This window comes from Piliocolobus tephrosceles, chromosome 10 (genome assembly GCF_002776525.5).
Source record: "Piliocolobus tephrosceles isolate RC106 chromosome 10, ASM277652v3, whole genome shotgun sequence".
Taxonomy (NCBI): Eukaryota; Metazoa; Chordata; class Mammalia; order Primates; family Cercopithecidae; genus Piliocolobus; species Piliocolobus tephrosceles.
Genome location: NC_045443.1, coordinates 27067898 through 27085678, shown reverse-complemented (window position 1 = coordinate 27085678; position 17781 = coordinate 27067898). Strand labels below are relative to the sequence as shown.

At 37.2% G+C, this 17781-nt stretch overlaps 1 protein-coding gene across 2 annotated transcripts in view; it reads left to right on the top strand.

The window, feature by feature from the left end:
* Positions 1–17781, top strand: part of ITPR2 (inositol 1,4,5-trisphosphate receptor type 2) — a 492964-nt gene that overhangs the window by 27085 nt on the left and 448098 nt on the right. The window contains exon 2 of one of the 2 annotated variants that reach the window (XM_023209040.2): positions 12718–12788. The exons of the other annotated variant lie outside the window; for it this stretch is intronic. Coding sequence (XP_023064808.1) covers positions 12718–12788 — 71 coding nt within the window. The remainder of the gene's footprint in view (positions 1–12717; positions 12789–17781) is intronic. 2 annotated transcript variants of the gene reach the window in all.

The window sequence follows — 17781 nt, the reverse complement described above, 5'->3', positions numbered from 1 at the left end:
GTCTTCCCACTTCTGTCTCTCTCTTCCCCACCAGTCTATCTATTCTCAACTCAGCAGCCAGAGGGATCTTTTTAGAAATAAGCCAGATCACGTTGACCTATCTGTGCTCGCAATGCTCCTATCTCACTCAGAATGAAAACAAGAGTGTTTCCTATGACTTGGGAGGCCCTGCAAGTCTGGCCTTCCATTGCTTGATGGTTCAAATGTCCTTGCCAATCACCTCCTTCCTGGCTCCTGCCAGCCATACTGACTTCTTTGCAGATCTTGGAACATGCTGAACATGGTCCCACTGTAGTCATTGCCCTGGAAGACAGTTCTCCTACATGTCTCCCTCACCTTCTTTAAGTCTTTTTACCATGTTTTTTTTTTTTTTTTTTTTTTTAAACGGAGTTTCGTTCTTGTTGCCCTGGCTGGAGTGCAATGGCGTGATCTTAGCTCACCACAACTTCCACCTCCTAAGTTCAAGCAATTATCCTGCCTCAGCCTACCGAGTAGCTGGGATTACAGGCGCCCGCCACCACGCCCGACTATTTTTTTTTTTTTTTTTTGTATTTTTAGTAGAGATGGGGTTTCACTATGTTGGCCAGGCTGGTTTTGAACTCCTGACCTTGTGATCCACCCGCCTTGGCCTCCCAAAGTTCTGGGATTACAGGCATGAGCCACGTGCCCAGCCAGTTTTACTGTGTTTCCTTTTTTCTATAGTGTTTATCCCTTAGCGCGCTATGTAATTTATGGATTTACTATGCTTATTGCTTGTGATTTGTCTCCTCCCCACTCCCTCCTGCAAGAGTATTAGTTTTGTTTGCTCTTAGATCAATGCCTGGCACAAAGTAGCTGGTCAGTAAATATTTGTGGAATGAATGCATTTCTTTGTGAAGATATTTAAATTCATTTTTTTCTGAAGTTACTGTCTTACTGGTGAACTTCTTTCAACAATTAAGCAGTAATAAATAATGATGAAAATGGCAATAGTCAATCATTTTTGAGTGTGTACTTGGTGTCAGGTGTTGAATAAATAACATTAATAATGATGATAATGATGACTAACCTGTATTGCATATGACTTTGTACTGAACATTTTGCTTTATTAAATCAGTTAATTTTCAAATAAACCCTACGAGGTTAGTACTAGTATTATCTCAATTTTGTACTTAGGCCAGAGAAATGACTTTTCCAACATCACAGATTTAGCATGGAACAGATAACAATTGTGATATTAGACTCTTAAATAGAAAAATATATTGTTAAATTTATATTTTCCCATTTTAGTCCTATTAGGTTAGAAACCAGTTTGTCTCTTTAGGAGTTTTTATTTGTGGTGATGATCACTGTCTGAAGGATTCGGACTTAGAATTAGGGGTCTCTGGCCTGGTATGGTAGTTTACGCCTGCAATCCCAGCACTTTGGGAGGCTGAGGTGGGTGGATCTCTTGAGCCCAGGAGTTCAAGACCAGCCTAGGCAACATGGCAAAAACCCATCTCTACTAAAAATACAAAAATTAGCCAGGTGTGCCTGTAGTCTCAACTAATAGGGAGGCTGAAGTGGGATGATTGCTTGAACAGGGAGGTCGAGGTTGTGGTGAGCCGAGATTGCAGCACTGCACTGCAGCCTGGGTGACAGAGTGAGACCTTGTCTCAAAATAAAAAATAAAATAAAATAAAATAAAATAAAGAAATTAGGAGTCTGTTGTATTTAGAGATAAATTCATTATCTATTATTAATTATAAATTCTACTTTAAGAGTACTACTCTTTCTGCCTGTAGGGGTTGGAAATAATATCCAGCCTATAAGCGAGGGAAATGGTTTAATTTAATGCATACAGATGTAGCTCTTTTCAGCCATCGGACTTTTCTGCTTGTTTTTGTTGCCTTTTGATTTTCCCCTTGGTTGGCTCAGCTTTCAGAGGTCATGTGGGTTGCTTCATTGTTTTCGGGTAAGGACTTATGGACTCCCTCCCAGAAAGAGAGGTCTCTGCACTTTAATTAAAATGCTTCAGAAGAAGGTGTATCTGTCATTCTAGCCACAATTAGTCCCTTGCCAGTAACTTGAATAAATCTGAAAATATTTTCTTTGTGCACAGAAATGTCTTAAAAGAGGGATTGTATGCCCATTGAGTCCATCCATACCAATTAAAGGTGTGAATTTGGAATGACAACTGTATTTTTCTTCGAAAACCCATATTTATTCACATTTAGCCAATGTCAAATGTTGGAAGTTCTGTCTGAAGGAATTACCTGGGAATGGGAAGTCGTTTTGTTTTTAGCTTTTTCCTTTTCTGGTAGTTCTCAGAAAGATTCTAGTTTTTAGTTGACTCAGAAACAACAGTCATCTGCTTGTAACTTTCACAAGGTAACTTAAAATTATTTCTTTATTTTTTATTTATATATAATAGTTGCACATATTTTGAGAGTACATGTGATATTTTGTTACTTGTGTATAATGTGTAATGATCAGATTTACACCTCAAGTTTCTGGTAGTATGAGTCTAGTTTCTCATGCTGTAATGACTCTGGGAATTGGTCTACAGTTGCCCGATGTTTTTCTGGCCAGGGAAGTTCTCTTGCCAACTATTTCCTCCTAGGAATGTTTCTCTTTTATGTCTGATCAGTCAGGAAGTGGTAGTTTGTTCTCATGTTCATCTCTTTTTGAAGAAGGAGGCTTAAAGGAACAGGGAAGAGGCAGGTCCTAGGCTACAGAACGAATCACTGACTACATTGTAGTCTGAAGATTTCAAAGGAAAAAAATGTTTTGGTTAACTGATGTTCTGTTCTGTGTAGGAGCTCTTACTAACTGGATTATTTTCAGAGGTCTCCTCTAGCCATCCACTTCTAGAATATGTAATTAAATGTTACTTTATGGTTTGCTGAGGGTATGAGCCAAGGACAAACAGCTATATCATTATTACATACTTGCTTCATCTTTCCTTCCTATAATCTTTCTTTCTTTCTGCTCTATCATCACTTACCTCATTTTGTCTTTTGCAGTTTGTTTTCTTTACCTTTAAAATATCAATGGATTCATTTAACTTTTTTTTTTTTTTTTGCACTTACTACATGCCAGTCACTGTGCTGGGTATTGAGGAGATAAAGATTAAAAATATACTGTGCTGTCCCCAAGGAGCTCATTGTTTATTGGAGACATGTAGTTAGAGGTATCATACAATAAGATAACAGCTTGAACTATAATACAATAAGATAACAGCATGTTAAATATGGTGGGATCATAGGAGACCCTAAGCCTCTGGAGGATGGGTGAGTGTGGGGGTTTTTAGTTAAAAGTAAGTTCAGTGTAAGCCAAGAAAATAATAGTTTTTAAAAAGCCAAACCTGTAAATTTAGGCTATATTTTAGAAATAGAATGGAGATATGAAAACCATATGATGAAAACAGTTAAGGAAACTGGAATGTTAATATTCCATATATGCTCAAAAAGAATATATTTTCCATTTTATGTGCATCCATTAGATCAGGCTTGTTGATTACAGGTTTCAAAGTTTATATCCTTACAAATTTTGTCAGTTTGCTCTATCAGTAATTAAGAAGTGTGTTGAAATCTCCCACTAAGATAGTGTATTGTTAATTTCTCCATGTAGTTTTGTAAATTATGTTTATTTTGAGGCTGTTGCATATACATTTAGAATTTGTATATCTTCTTAAAGCAGTGAAACACTTCTCATGATGTAATGGCTCTCTTTATTCTGAATAAAGCTTTTTTCTCTTTTTTTGATTTTTCTGATCTATAGATATCTATCTATCTCTTTCTATATAGATAGATATATATATCTCCTCTGCAGTTTGTTGAGAAACATTTCTAGGAGGAAATAGTTGGATATATATATATATAACTTAACTCCTCTTGTCATCATAGACAGGCAAAATATGAGTGTAGTTGTGAGTGAATGTGGCATGTTGCATCTGTTTTGCATTTATAAGTTAGAAACATTTTGGCAGAAAGTTTTGCAATGAAATTACTTCCTTCTTAGCATGATTTGAATTATTTATGGTCTTGTACAGAAGTGTCCATAGGACCTGTCAGATGTAAGGTGGGAAACTGGACATTTGTAGAACCTTGCATTTCTTAAGTTATTCTGGATTATGAGAAAAATTAATTACCATACAAACATGAATTAACATCCTTGGGATTGACTTCTTATTTGGGCAACTTGAATGTTGGCTAAATTAAAAATGTACATATTACTAAATGGCAAGATATTACATTTTAAAAATAATGTGTTCTAAGACGATGGTGAATGAATGGAACAAAACCACTTAGTGCTAGTATTTAGCTTGTAATGATAAAATAATTTGTGAGCTTCTAAAAAATAGATGCTAAACACTTAAACTTTCAAACTACAGTGTATAAATTATGATACATGTCAGAGGGCGCTAGTGAAGGATGATAAGCCAACTCTAGTCACAAAACAGGAGCAGAGAAACCAGAAACCACAGAAATACGAGGAACGTGTGGGAACACAGCTGCCCCATTTAAAAAATGCGGCACAATGAGGTTCAGTAACTAGCATAAACACAGCTGGTCAAGGATGAGAAGTCAGGTTTTTTTCTTCTCTTCCACTGCTGCTTCTAAATGCAGGTGAAGGAGGGAGTTGAATGACGTGCCAGAGTTGTGGGGGCCTGTGGTAGATTGGTGGGGTGGAGGTACAGTTTAGGTGAGAAGCCAGAAGATTGCAGCTGAGGGAGAAATTCATGTAGTCAAGCAGAGTGAAAATCCCAGCATTGGGGGATCAAGTTATTTGTGATAAAGTTCTGAAAGTTCTTTTAAAGACAATTCTGCTGGGCACAGTGGCTCATGCCTATAATCCCAGCACTTTGGGAGACCGAGGTGGGTGGATCACCTGAGGTCAGGAGTTCGAGACCAGCCTGACCAATCTCTACAAAAAATACAAAAATTATCCGGGCACGGTGGCATGCGCCTGTAATCCCAGCTACTTGGGAGCCTGAGACAGGAGAGTCACGTGAACCTGGGAGGCAGAGGTTGCAGTGAGCCGAGATTGTACCGTTGCACTCCAGCCTGGGCAACAAAAGCAAAACTCCATCTCAAAATAAAAATAAAAATAAAAATAATTCCATGATACTTATGAACCTGGCCACATCTTAACCCCCTCTCTAGTAAAAACTTTTAGTAATGTCAATTGTGGATGCCCCACCTTCTCTCTTTCCCCAAATTCATTTTATTTAAATGCATTTCAGAGCCATTTTGTTAGAAATGAACTATATCACTTAGTGGTAAATGGATCAGATATATGTGGTAAACAAACATCAGGAAAATAATATGCTGATTTTATAATGTATGCCAGATGGAAATAGCATTTATGGCTTCATCAGAGAAAAGATACAACTAATATTTTATCAGTTATGTGGCATTTTCTTTGTAGTTGTTGGAAAAATGAGGGACTGGAGACAAAGGAATTATTTGCTTTCTTTCAGAAATCTATTTAAAAAACATGATAGCCATACATTTTATACATTAATTTTTTATGCCCCGTGTGTATTCCTAAAATATATGCTGTTTAGTATAGCCTATATATGCATCTATACAATGGAATTATATGACATTTATTATTTTTAGACTTGATTTTTTTAAAGCTCAACTTTATGCTTTTGAGATTTTTAGTGCCATTGCATGCAGTACAATTTTTTCATTTTTTTGGTAGTTATCTATTGTATGAAATTATTCATTTAGTCATACTTTTTTTTTTTTTTTTTTTTTAAGATGGAGTCTCAGTCTGTCACCCAGGCTGGAGGGCAGTGGTGCGATCTCAGCTCACTGCAACCTCCACCTCCCTGGTTCAAGCAATTCCCCTGTCTCCGCCTCCTGAGTAGCTGGGATTACAGGTGCAGGCCACCAAGCACAGCTAATTTTTTTTTTTTTTTTTGTATTTTTAGTAGAAACAGGGTTTCACCATATTGGCCAGACTGGTTTCAAACTCCTGACCTCAGGCAATCCGCCCGCCTCAGCCTCCCAAAGTGCTGGGATTACAGGTGTGAGCTACCACACCCGACCTAGTCATAACTTCTTTATCCATGTTACTATTGATGAATATTGTGTTTTTTTCAGTTGTTGCTATCATAAACAGTTTTGCCTCGAACACTCTTGTTCAGAAATGTCTTCAGATGCAAGTTTGTAAGATTTCTGTAGAGCATATATATGTCTAGAAATACAAATGGTGAATAGAAGGGCAAGCACATGTTCAACTTTTAAATGTCACATTTTTTCCAAATTGCTTGTTCTAATTTCTACTCCCTATGGCAGTGACTGAAAATTTGCATTCATCCAAAACCTTACTAACATTTAAATTTTTTCCTACCTTACTTTTTACCAATTTGTTGGATATGTAGTAAGATTTTAATTTGACTTAAATTTTTTTCTGATTACAAATGAAGTTTAACATTTTGTCAGACTTCTAAAAGATATTAGTGTTTCCTCAGGCTTATTCATGAGTTATTTTGCATTTTTCTGTTTGGTTGTCTTTTTCTTATTGATTCTTAGGCATTCCTTTTAAATTTCTGATACTAAATATTTGTAGCAAATATCTTCTCCTAGTTTGTAACTTTGTGTTAAGGGATGCCCTTAGTATTTATGGCTTCTTTGTATGAATGAGAAAAAAGGCCTCTGTTGGCTGCACAGGCTGTTCTCTTGTGCAAACATACGATTACTTCTGGGCAGATGCAGCTTGTGCCATGGTATATGGCTTCAACAGTGGAATATAGACCACATTTCAGAACTGATTTTGTGTACTGCCACCTTTTTTTTTTTTTTTTGAAACAGAGTCTCACTCTGTTGCTCAAGCTGGAGTGCAGTGGCCGTGATCTGGGCTCACCGCAACCTCAGCCTCCTGGGTTCAAGAGATTTTCCCACCTCAGTCTCCAGAGTAGCTGGGATTACAGGTGCGCGCCACCATGCCCTGCTAAGTTTTGTATTTTTTGTTGTGAGGGGGTTTCACCATATTGACCATGCTGGTCTCGAACTCCTGACCTCAGGTGATCTGCCCACCTCAGCCTCCCAAAGTTCTGGGATTACAGGCCTGAGCCTCTGTGCCCGGATGCTACCACCTTTTTTATAATATGCTTGTTGTACAAATGCATAAGCATAGCAGTGGCCTTGTGAGTCTTCTGTCTCTTTATATTGTCCTTGGGTGGATGGAAGTCTTACTTTTAATGTAGACAAACTTATTGGTCTTTTATGTTTTGTCCTTTTTATTTAGTCTGGCTTAAATAATTTTTTCTACTCTCCTGTTCATAAATATCATCATCCATGTATTCTAAACGTTTTGTAGCTTTACTTATCACATTTGAGACTTTAATTCATGTGGTATTAACTTTTTATGTGAAGAAGGGATTGTGTCATTTTTCCCCAAATAGACAACTAATTATCCTAACATCATTTAATAGTTCATCCTTTCCTTACCTTAATGTGTTTTGGTGTTGAGTTTCTAGATATGGCACAAATCAGGAAGGCATTAGGCAAATTAATAATGTTTATAAAATACTTCAGTATACAATTATGCTTTCTAATTTTAGATACTATAAAAATGGAATTATAGAATTATGAGATGTTAAAGCTGGAATAGACATCAATGAAAGTCAGTTGGCATTTCAGTAAAAAATATTGGAGTGTCTACTACATCTCCATTATTGTAACATGCATATATACTTGGAAAGCAGAGTATGTGGATATATAAGAGAATACAAGTTCAGCCTGGTAGAACAGAAGGAGGGAGCCAAGTCTTTGGTCTTGCAGATCTGGGTCCAAATCTTGGCTTTGCTCGTGAGCTGTCATCTCCACCATTATCATCTGATCTCTCTAATCTGCAAGAGAAAATATTTTCAAAATTGTTTTGAAATTAGTAATTATGTTTATAAACATATAGAGCAGTACTTGGCATGCAATTAGTGATTGATAGATTATAGTTGTTATTTGGTTGGGAAGATAAGACTAATGTGTATGTCGTACTTATATCTTGTAAACTAGAAGATACTCTAAAATTGCTATGAGATTTCAGAGAAGATTCTCCCATCAGTGGGAATATAGCTTCAACGGAGAAATGAAACTTGAAGATGTGTTCAATGGATGGATTTCAGGTAATTTCTGTAGATTGAAGCCAGGTTGGAAGGATGGATTTCAGTTACATTTCTGGACATGGACAGCAGTAGAGTGTCTTTTTTTTTTTTTTTTTTTTGAGACGGGGTCTCGCTCTGTCGCCCAGGCTGGAGTGCAGTGGTACCATCTCCACTCACTGCAAGCTCTGCCTCCCGGGTTCACGCCGTTCTCCTGCCTCAGCCTCCCCAGTAGCTGGGACTACAGGCACCCACCACCACGCCCGGCTAATTTTTTGTATTTTCGGTAGAGGTAGGGTTTCACCGTGTTAGCCAGGATGGTCTCGATCTCCTGACCTCGTGATCCGCCCGCCTCGGCCTCCCAAAGTGCTGGGATTACAGGCGTGAGCCACCGCACCTGGCCAGTAGAGTGTCTTAAACAACAAAAACCTAGAAATCAGATAAGAAAACAATGCATTTCCTCTTGACTGTTGGCATTTGTGAAAATAGTTAATAGTATACTTTATTTTTAACAAGGTATCAGTGGACTTGAATTTAATGCATAAACATAGCTTTTTCATGTAGATATTATACTTCTCACAGAATTTTTAAGACTCTTGTTATGTCCAGTTAAAATTCCATTCACATTTACAAAATTCATACTTATGTATAAAATCAAAGTAGCTATTAAATTTTCCTTATACTTTTGAAGATCTAATCGTTGAGTGATTTTTTCCTGTAAGTAAATTTGAACAAATAATTTACAATTATAACCATATGAAGAGAAAAATAGGTAGAAAAAACAACAGGTTTTATGTTAGATGAGTTTTAGTGAAAAATTGAGAATTTTAGGCTAGTACTATAAATCACTAGTTAGTTCTAAGAAAAATAAATGTAGCCCATTAAGATGTGCACTGATGGATTGGATTGAAAGGTGCTACCTGAGATATTGTTTTTTAGAGCAGGCTCTTTTGGCCTTTTTCAGGATATGACATTTTTGATAATTTTCTGGGACATACCTACATAGAGAATATTTCCAAATCTCTCTTCCGTCTCCTATTAGTCAACCATTTATTGCTTCTAGTTATTTTATTGTTTATGTTAACTATCAAAAATAGCATCACTGATTTTAAATGTCACTTTAATGATTCATCAAGTAATTATTTAGCACCATCTATATTTTAAGCATAATGCTTAAAGATGGCCCTATAATGGTGAGTAAGACAGAAATGGGCTGACTCTCTTGGAGCTTATAATAATGTTGCATATATATATATATATATATGTGTGTGTGTGTGTGTGTGTGTATGTATATATGAAATTATAAAATTATACTGGACTGTGATACAGTCTATTGGTAGAGGATAGCCTAGAGTATTGTAGGAGTGTAGAGCAGATCCTCCTACTCCATTTAAACAGGGTTAGAGAGCTTTTTAAAACACACAGCCCTTGTCCCTAGAAAGTTTTATTCTAATAGGTCTGGACAAAGGAAAGATTTTTTTTTTGGTTATCCTTACTATTTTTAACTCCCCAAACGATTCAGCCAAATTTGGGGAACATTGATCATGAGTGGTTGAAATGGACAAAATCATGACATGGTCTAAATGAGTTAACTAGGGATGGAATAGATCAATGTTTTTCAGATGATTTTCTTCTCATGGACCAAAGGTCAGTCTTTATATTTATCCCTGTTTGGTTGTAAATTCTGGTCCTTAGGTTATAAAAGTTAACTGCCCTACTGGTGGGTGGGAGAACCTGGCTTATTAGTGGTACACATGCAAAGGACCTGGAATTATTGTTTACTATAAACCCAGTGAAAGTCAGAGGGGAACCTTAACTGCCACAGGAGTTACTAAAATTGTAGGATGCATTTCTATAAGTTTAGTATCAGAAAGAAGGAGGTAATAGTCCTCTGTACTCTGCCCTTGCTGGGGCGCATCTAGACTCATGTGGATAGTCTCTAGGATCACAGGTGGGGGGATGCTGGCACTTGGGGTGTATGAAGGATGTTGAACTCCTGGTAAATATCCACATGGGGAAGGACTGGAGAGAAATCAGTTTGCTCATCTCAGAAAAAGAAAACTTAGTCTATACAGTACCAGAAGAAAGAACTGGGAACAGACAGGGAGAGTTAATTGGGAAGCCAACATCATTTATTCACTGACTCATTTATTTATTTAACAAATATTTATTTAGTATCTATTGCACCTCATTCTAGTAGATGCCAAGGATATAATGGTAAACAAGATGGTTTCAATCTCTGACTTCATGGAGCTTAAAATTTATTGGAAGACTCAAGACAATTAGGCAAGTAGATAGAAGAAAATGTGATCAGTACTGGGAAAGATAAGGTACTATTCCACCTCCATATAAAACACATTTCTAATATTAGTGCTGTCAGAATGATGGTGAATGGTAAATATATTGGCCTTGGAAGTATTCAAGAAGAGGCTGGTTGGGGATATTATAGAAGTTGTTCTAGGATTTTGGCATTAAAAGTCAAACAGGATTCCAACTACCATTAAAATCCTGTTTAACTTTTAATGCCAGTGTCATATATGTCTTGTAACAGATTCAGACTCCTTGCTTCTTCCTGTCCTTTCCTTCCTTCCATTCTCTTCAAATTCAGTTCCAGTTCTTTGAGTCTTTAGGATGAAATGACTGTCTTTGTGATTTTCACAGACGTTTTTGTGTAAGGAATAGGACAAATTTTTAGAACTGAAGTCATTCTTAGTTATTATGTTTTTATCTGGGCTATCAGATAATTGAGGATAGATACTAGCGTTCACATAAATACATTGTCATCTGATTTATAGCTTCAGTTCCCATTCCTCTTGCTGGCTGGTCCACACAGGCAGGGACTCAGTGACATTCATAGGAGTCTGTGTTTTTGTGGGAATGCACAGGTACAAGGAATGAATAGAATATCAGTGTCATTTGTAATTTTTACATTATCAAATTTTTATGTGCTCTAAATAAGATCATTTTGACCATTGTATTCAAATTCTTAACATGTCTTGACCAATTAGAAAAGCCGACCTTTCCCTCACGGCCCTTTTATTTACATCTTATGTTGTAATATTGTCAGAACTTTTGGAGCCTTTCAGATTCAATGTTACAGGCTGAAGTTGGACACTGTGGAAGTTTGGGTTTGCTTTCTCTTGACCCAATGTGACTTCCTGTTTCTAATAAATCAGTCTTTAGAGACTCTTAAAAGGAATTTCTTACATGCCTGGCAGCTCTTGTAAAACCACATTTTAGTAAACCAGTGTGAATGAAGGATATATTAAAAAAATCAAAGAACTGTATTTCTTGACCAAATCAGTATTTTGTTTTATAGAAATTGAATCCCACAGAAAAATCTGTTGATTTAGGAAGTGTCTGCTTCCAGCAACTAGATAAACTAGGAACCAAAAGTTTCATTTTGATTAAGTCAGTCATCCTAGTTCAACTCCTGTGCTGGAGTTGATGCATGCTAGTGAGTCTGGTTAATACTTCTTCTTCTTTTTTTTTTTTTTTTTTTAAACCACCAGGTTGCAATTTGGGCATCTCCCTTTAAATGAATTCATATACATGTAATTAATTAACATTCATTCTCACAATATTCTGGAGAAAAACCTGGGTATTCGCATCACGTAACCGATGGGGAAATGAACGTTAGTGAGTCTGGTATTAACAGATGTTTCTCTTTGAGCAAGAGATTCATGTCTCCTGGCTCTCAGTTCAGAGATTCAGCTTCTCTATCTTGAAATTGTCCTACAAATTGTCTTCTCATAAATATTTTAATAGAGATTAAACATGTTGTTGTGGCTACAAAGGCAGTTTATTCATTTGACTTACATTTGTTGAGCACTTGTAGTATGTCGGGCACTCTTCTAGAAGCAGGGAATATGTGAAGACACAAGGTTCTTGATTTTATTTGTCCATTGAATGGAAACTGCCAGAAGTCATACTAGGTACTTTAAAAATACTAAGTCATTTAATCTTTCTGACAATGCAGTAAGGTAGATATTTTTATCCTTATTGTTTAGGTATAAAGAAGGAGGCCTGAAGTCACCTAGCTAGGAAGTGGCCAAGCCAGAGATTGAATGCAGGCCACAAAGGCATAACCACCTACTCTATGGGCACTCCAGAAGCCTGATCTCATAAGCTTCCACATTCTCTGTAAAACATACATACACACAGGAAAAAAAAAAAAAAAAAAAGGGCAGGAAAATAAAAACTGTGGGTAATCTGACCACTCTTAATATTTTGCTGTGTTCCATTTCTTATATATGTATGTGTAGAAGTGCGTGTGTGTGTGTTTAAGCATACATGTATCTTACTGATTGGTTACCACTGCATTCACAACATACTGTAAACATTTTGCAGGCCAGTGCATTTTGTTTAATGTAGTTTTAAACAGCTCTACAGTGTTCCATGTCATGAGTTATCTAACTAGTTTCCTACTACTTAACAATGTTTCCTATGTTTCAGTTTCATAAACCAGGCTTTAATTAATATATCTACAACCAAATCTTTTTACAGACCCATGATTGTTAAAAAATTACTTGTGAAGAAAGGTATTAAAACTTTTGGTAAATATTTATGCAATATCCATGTGCAGTCTACGGTTTATGAATATGACAAGGATGTTAACAATGTAAACATGCTTTTCCTTCTAGGTTAGTGGATGACAGATGTGTGGTGCACCCAGAGGCCGGGGACCTTGCCAACCCTCCCAAGAAGTTCAGAGGTAAGAAATACATATTTTTTTTTTATTGTATGAGCTAAGAGGGAGGATTATTTTTGTGTCTCAAAGTAAGTAATGTTAAAACTTTATTCAATGTGAAACTTTCAGATATAAATATGTTCACTGAAAATTCTTTCAACAATTTTTCCATTGTTTTTCTTTTACGTATTGAGGGATTTGCAATGAAAGAATAGTTTTAATTTTTGTTTTGCCAGACAATGGTCTATCTGTTAAAAGGAAATCTTGGTAATTAACTGTGAAAGGCTACTTGTCAAGCCAGTAAATGCAGCTGAACAGTATTTATTTATATACTTCTCTGACAGTTATAAATGTTATAGTGTTTCATTGTTAGCTTTTTATTTTATCTTTGTAAACTCTCCAGGAGTGTGGCAATGATGTGTTAGCTTACTTTTTAAAATAGCAGTTTTGATGGTGTGTAATAACTGACAATTGTCTTAGAACCCCTAAGTATAATTTTAGAAATAGCTTGATAATTTCCTCAAATGAGAAATTGATCCTAGTAAGAGATTGATTATAACTCAACTCTTACAAAAGGAGGATTAATGGAATCTATAATCACAGAAAGCTAAAACTAGTCATTAAAAGCTTGCCCAAATCAATTTCATAATTGATACATACTTATAATAATACAAATAATTTTAAAACAGCATTTCTTTTGAACAATGTATAACCATTCATTCTCATAATGGTGAAAAACGGCCTTAATAACGGATTAAAAACTGGAGAGAGATGGAGGGATTCTCAGAGCCACCAGCCCAAGTGAAGATTGCTGCTTACTGCAATGGAAAAGGGAGACAATTAGCATTGGGTTAATGTTTACCATGTTTTACTCTCTGGGATAGGCATTTTATTTACACTATCTCTTATGGGAATATTTTATTTATTTCATTTTCTCTAGACTGAGATCCTTGCAGAGAAACTGACGTGCACAAAAAATGTTCTTTGAGTTAAATTAGTCACTTTAATAGAGATCCAGATTTCTCCCCAAGTAGAGAAATTTGCGTAAGACAGAATGTGGAAGACAAACTACCCGTTGGAAACACCTGCAAAACCACTCAGTAGGGATACTCTCCTAAACCTGGGCAAGCGAGGTCTTCCTGCAGTAAACAGTTTCCACTGAGGATGGACTTAGAATGAAGCTACCTTGAGGGTGACATGTAGGAACAACCTGCCAGAGACAATGCAGGAAGTGTGTGTGAAATGACCCAAAAGATAAGAGGGTAGAGAAACCCTAATGGAAGGACAGATAGTGTGAATAAAGGTAGATTCTGAAAAGAATGAGCTAGCACATTGTATAAAGATGAGGGGAGAATTAGGGCTCTGGAGGAGAGATCTGAGGAAACTACCCAGAATGTAGCACAGAGAGATACAAAGAAGGAAAATTTGGATGAGTCATGAAAAGCTTGGAGGACAGGCTGAGAAGTTCCCACAGTATCTAACTGAATTCTAGAAGGAAAGACTAGGGAGACTGGGATAGAGGCCATATGTGAAGGAATGTGGGTGAGAACTTGCTAAACTGAGGAAAAACACTCTTCCCCAGGTGGAAGAGGCACACTGAATTCAGAGCAGTGATGGTAAATACAACCACATCTACCGCTAGACACTCTTTGGTGAACTGTAGGGTATTAAACAGAAAAATTCTAAAAGCAAACTGGGACAACAAATCTGTATTTGTAGCAGGAAAAAGCATGAGGTTCAGGTTTTGACTGTACTGCTTGCTGGCTGTGTCATCTTAAGTAGGTCACCTGCCTGCTTTGAGCCTCAGAGGACCTCTGTCATTGGCTAATGGGAGTAGAAGTGGTTAATAACAAGAACAATGACTACCACACAAGGTTTTGTGAGCCCTGAAATATTTCCAGAGAATAAATATAAAAGCATTTTAAGTCATTATACAAATGCACGGTGGCTCACACCTGTAATCTCAGCACTTTGGGAGGCCGAGGTGGGTGGATCGCCTGAGGTCGGGAGCTCCAGACCAGTCTGACCAACATGGAAAAATCCTGTCTCTGCTAAAAATGCAAAATTAGCTGGGCGTGGTGGCTCATGCCTGTGATCCCAGCTACTCAGGAGGCTGAGGCAGGAGAATCACTTGAATCTGGGAGGCAGAGGTTGCAGTGAGCCGAGATCGCGCCACTGCACTCCAGCCTGGGCAACAAAAGCGAAACTCCATCTCAAAAATAAATAAATAAATAAATAAATGAATAAAAAAAGGATAGTTACCTTATGATAGAAAGGCATAATGCATTTCTATTAAGCATATTTGACTCAACCCTTACATTATTGCCTCTCCAAGAGCAGGATTTTATTTACTTCTTTTTGTGTTTTCCAGGCATAGTGCTCTGCCCATAGTCTGTATCCCCCAAAATAGCCATTAGGTGCTTTTGGATGAGACACCCAAACTTTTTCTGGGATCATGTGATAAAACTTGGTTTCCAGGGGTGCCCACATTTCACAGGCATGAGCCTGGGCAGCCTTACTCCTCTGTTGGTCAGGGAGAATTAATCTTTCAAAGACAAACATTTACGCTTCATGGGTGCCTTTCTTCTTTTCCTCTTTCAATCCACAGTGAAGTGAATTGTTTTAAATTTGCAAAGATTATTTTAGAGTGTTTAAGGGAACCTGGGGTAACAGCTCTGTACCCACTAGGTAATTATATGGAGATACTTGGTCTCATATTATTCACTGGGCACTGGTTCAGAGCATGAATCACTTTTTCAGACACTCCATCCTTCTGGTGAAAGGCTGGCTTTTCCTGTAATCCAGTCATTGAGGTCATTATCCTTGCTGGTTTACTCTCATTTTCTACCTCCAGTGTTAGATTAAACCATTTATCTTACTACACTCATCATTGGAAAAGGAGGGTTCTTTCCTATTGGGAACTCAGGGTTCTCTCTTATCTTAAAGCCCCAGCCTTTCTTCCATGATGCATTGTTTGTGCAGCTGGATTCTCAAAGAATTCCCTGAACTGGGCTTGCCTCTGCCCTGGACTTCTTAACAGTAAGAAGCAGACAGTGCCTGACCAAATGCCTCATCCTTTTGCATGGCTTGTCTTTACGGCTCTTGCCTTAGGCCATTCTCTGCATGAATATATTTCCCCCATTTTTTTTTTTTTTTTTTTTTTTGGCTTTAAAAGCCATTGCTGTTTCATAGATTTGCCTCCCAGAATCACCATCACAGCATTTCCAGACTCCCCTGCCAAGTTTCCTGAGCACCCTCCCTTATTGTTACTTTTTAGATAAGGTGAAGAAACAATAGCATATCAACAGTTCAGCTGTACCTCAGTTCCTCTTGCTTCAGCCAGACACATGATATTCTCAAATTAATTTTAAAAGATTTTTGTTTTTCATACTCATGCTATAATTTGTTCAAGCGAATCATAACATTTTAGAGCCAGTAGGCAATTAAAAGTAAATCTAGTACAACTCCAATTTTTTTGACTGTGGCAACCAAGTTCCACAGTGAAATGTTCTTTTGACTGTGTCGCATTACCTCACTTGTGAACAGAGGAAACTAAGTTTTACCAAATAAACAATTTCCAAAGGGTTATTTCAAACCTGGTGGACAGCCATTTTTCTGTAGAAACCATACAATAGATTGATATTAACAGAAACATAGTAGCTTGTTCTTATGTGAGTAAAATTTCTTTAATGATCAAATATTCTCCATTTTAAAAAGAGAAACTGTAAACATTGGAATAAATGTAGCTGTACCGAAGAGTTGTAAAAACCTACAGAGAATTCTCTTCCACTCTGTTTCCCCTGTTATTTGCATCTCACTGGGGACATTAGTCTAAACTAAGAATTTACCATTTGTACATTACTACTGACTGCATTCCAGACTTTAGTCGTATTTCACCAGCTTTTCCACTAAAGTCCTTTTCCTGTTCCTGATCCCATCCATGATCCTGTGTTGCATTTAGTCATTGTGTCTCCTTAGTCTGCTCTATTCTGTGACCCGGTCTTAGTCTTCCCTGGTTTTTCATGATCTTGATACTTTTGAAGAGTACTAGCTAGGTATTTTATAGAATGTGCCTTGTGTGTCTGTCTGATGCTTTTGTCATGGTTGGACTGGAGTTAAAATTTTGAGACTACCACAGAGGTTATGTGCTCTTCTCTCTGCATCATACCAGAGGGCATATAATACCAACAGAGTTCATCACAGGTCTTATTTTTTGATATACAATTTAATCCTCTTCCCTTTAATAAAGGCAGTTATTTGATTTTATATGCTTTTGCTTTTTCCTGTTCTTTTCTACCCTTCTCCCCCTTCTCTAGAAAACTCTTCTTAGTGTTATTTTTCTAAATGTCTGCATATTTATGTATGTGCCATTTCTTTTAGGAGAAGTCAACCTAAATCACCTTAAAGAGAGGTTTATGTCCCTCTCTTACCATCAGGGTGATAAAAGATGGAAGTAGTGGAGAACCCAGGGACCATTTCCTGGAGGATGGAGGGAAGAGAAGACAGCCCCTTCTCTTGGTTAATTAGGTATTTCCCAGTGTTGGGCCATTTGGTCTTGAAGTTTCCAGTTCTGAGATTCTCTGATCATTTGTCACTTGACTATTTAATAATGTACCACGCCTACCTTGGGGCCACTTCTAGCAAACAACAATCAGTCATTTTGAAGTAATAAGTCAGAATGCTTCAGGAATTGGAACTAATATAGAGAATTTCTTTGCTGTCCAATGAACACTAAAGTAGGTAGTAAAAATTAGGGACTTGGGGGAAAATGGGCAAAATCTCTGCTTTAACTCAGTTCGTTTTCTTCAAATAATTCAGGGAAGCCCTTTTGAAGGCTGGACCTAAAATTTTGCCTCTGCTCATGGAGGTTGCACACTCACATGCATAAACAAAAGTGTGTTCTTGCTAGGCAGTTGCTTTGACTTTGTATGGAGTCGAACATGTCAAGCTTGTCTAACATAGTGATTCCCCACGCTCAGCCCATGATGAATGTTTGCTCCACCAGCTTAACAATTGC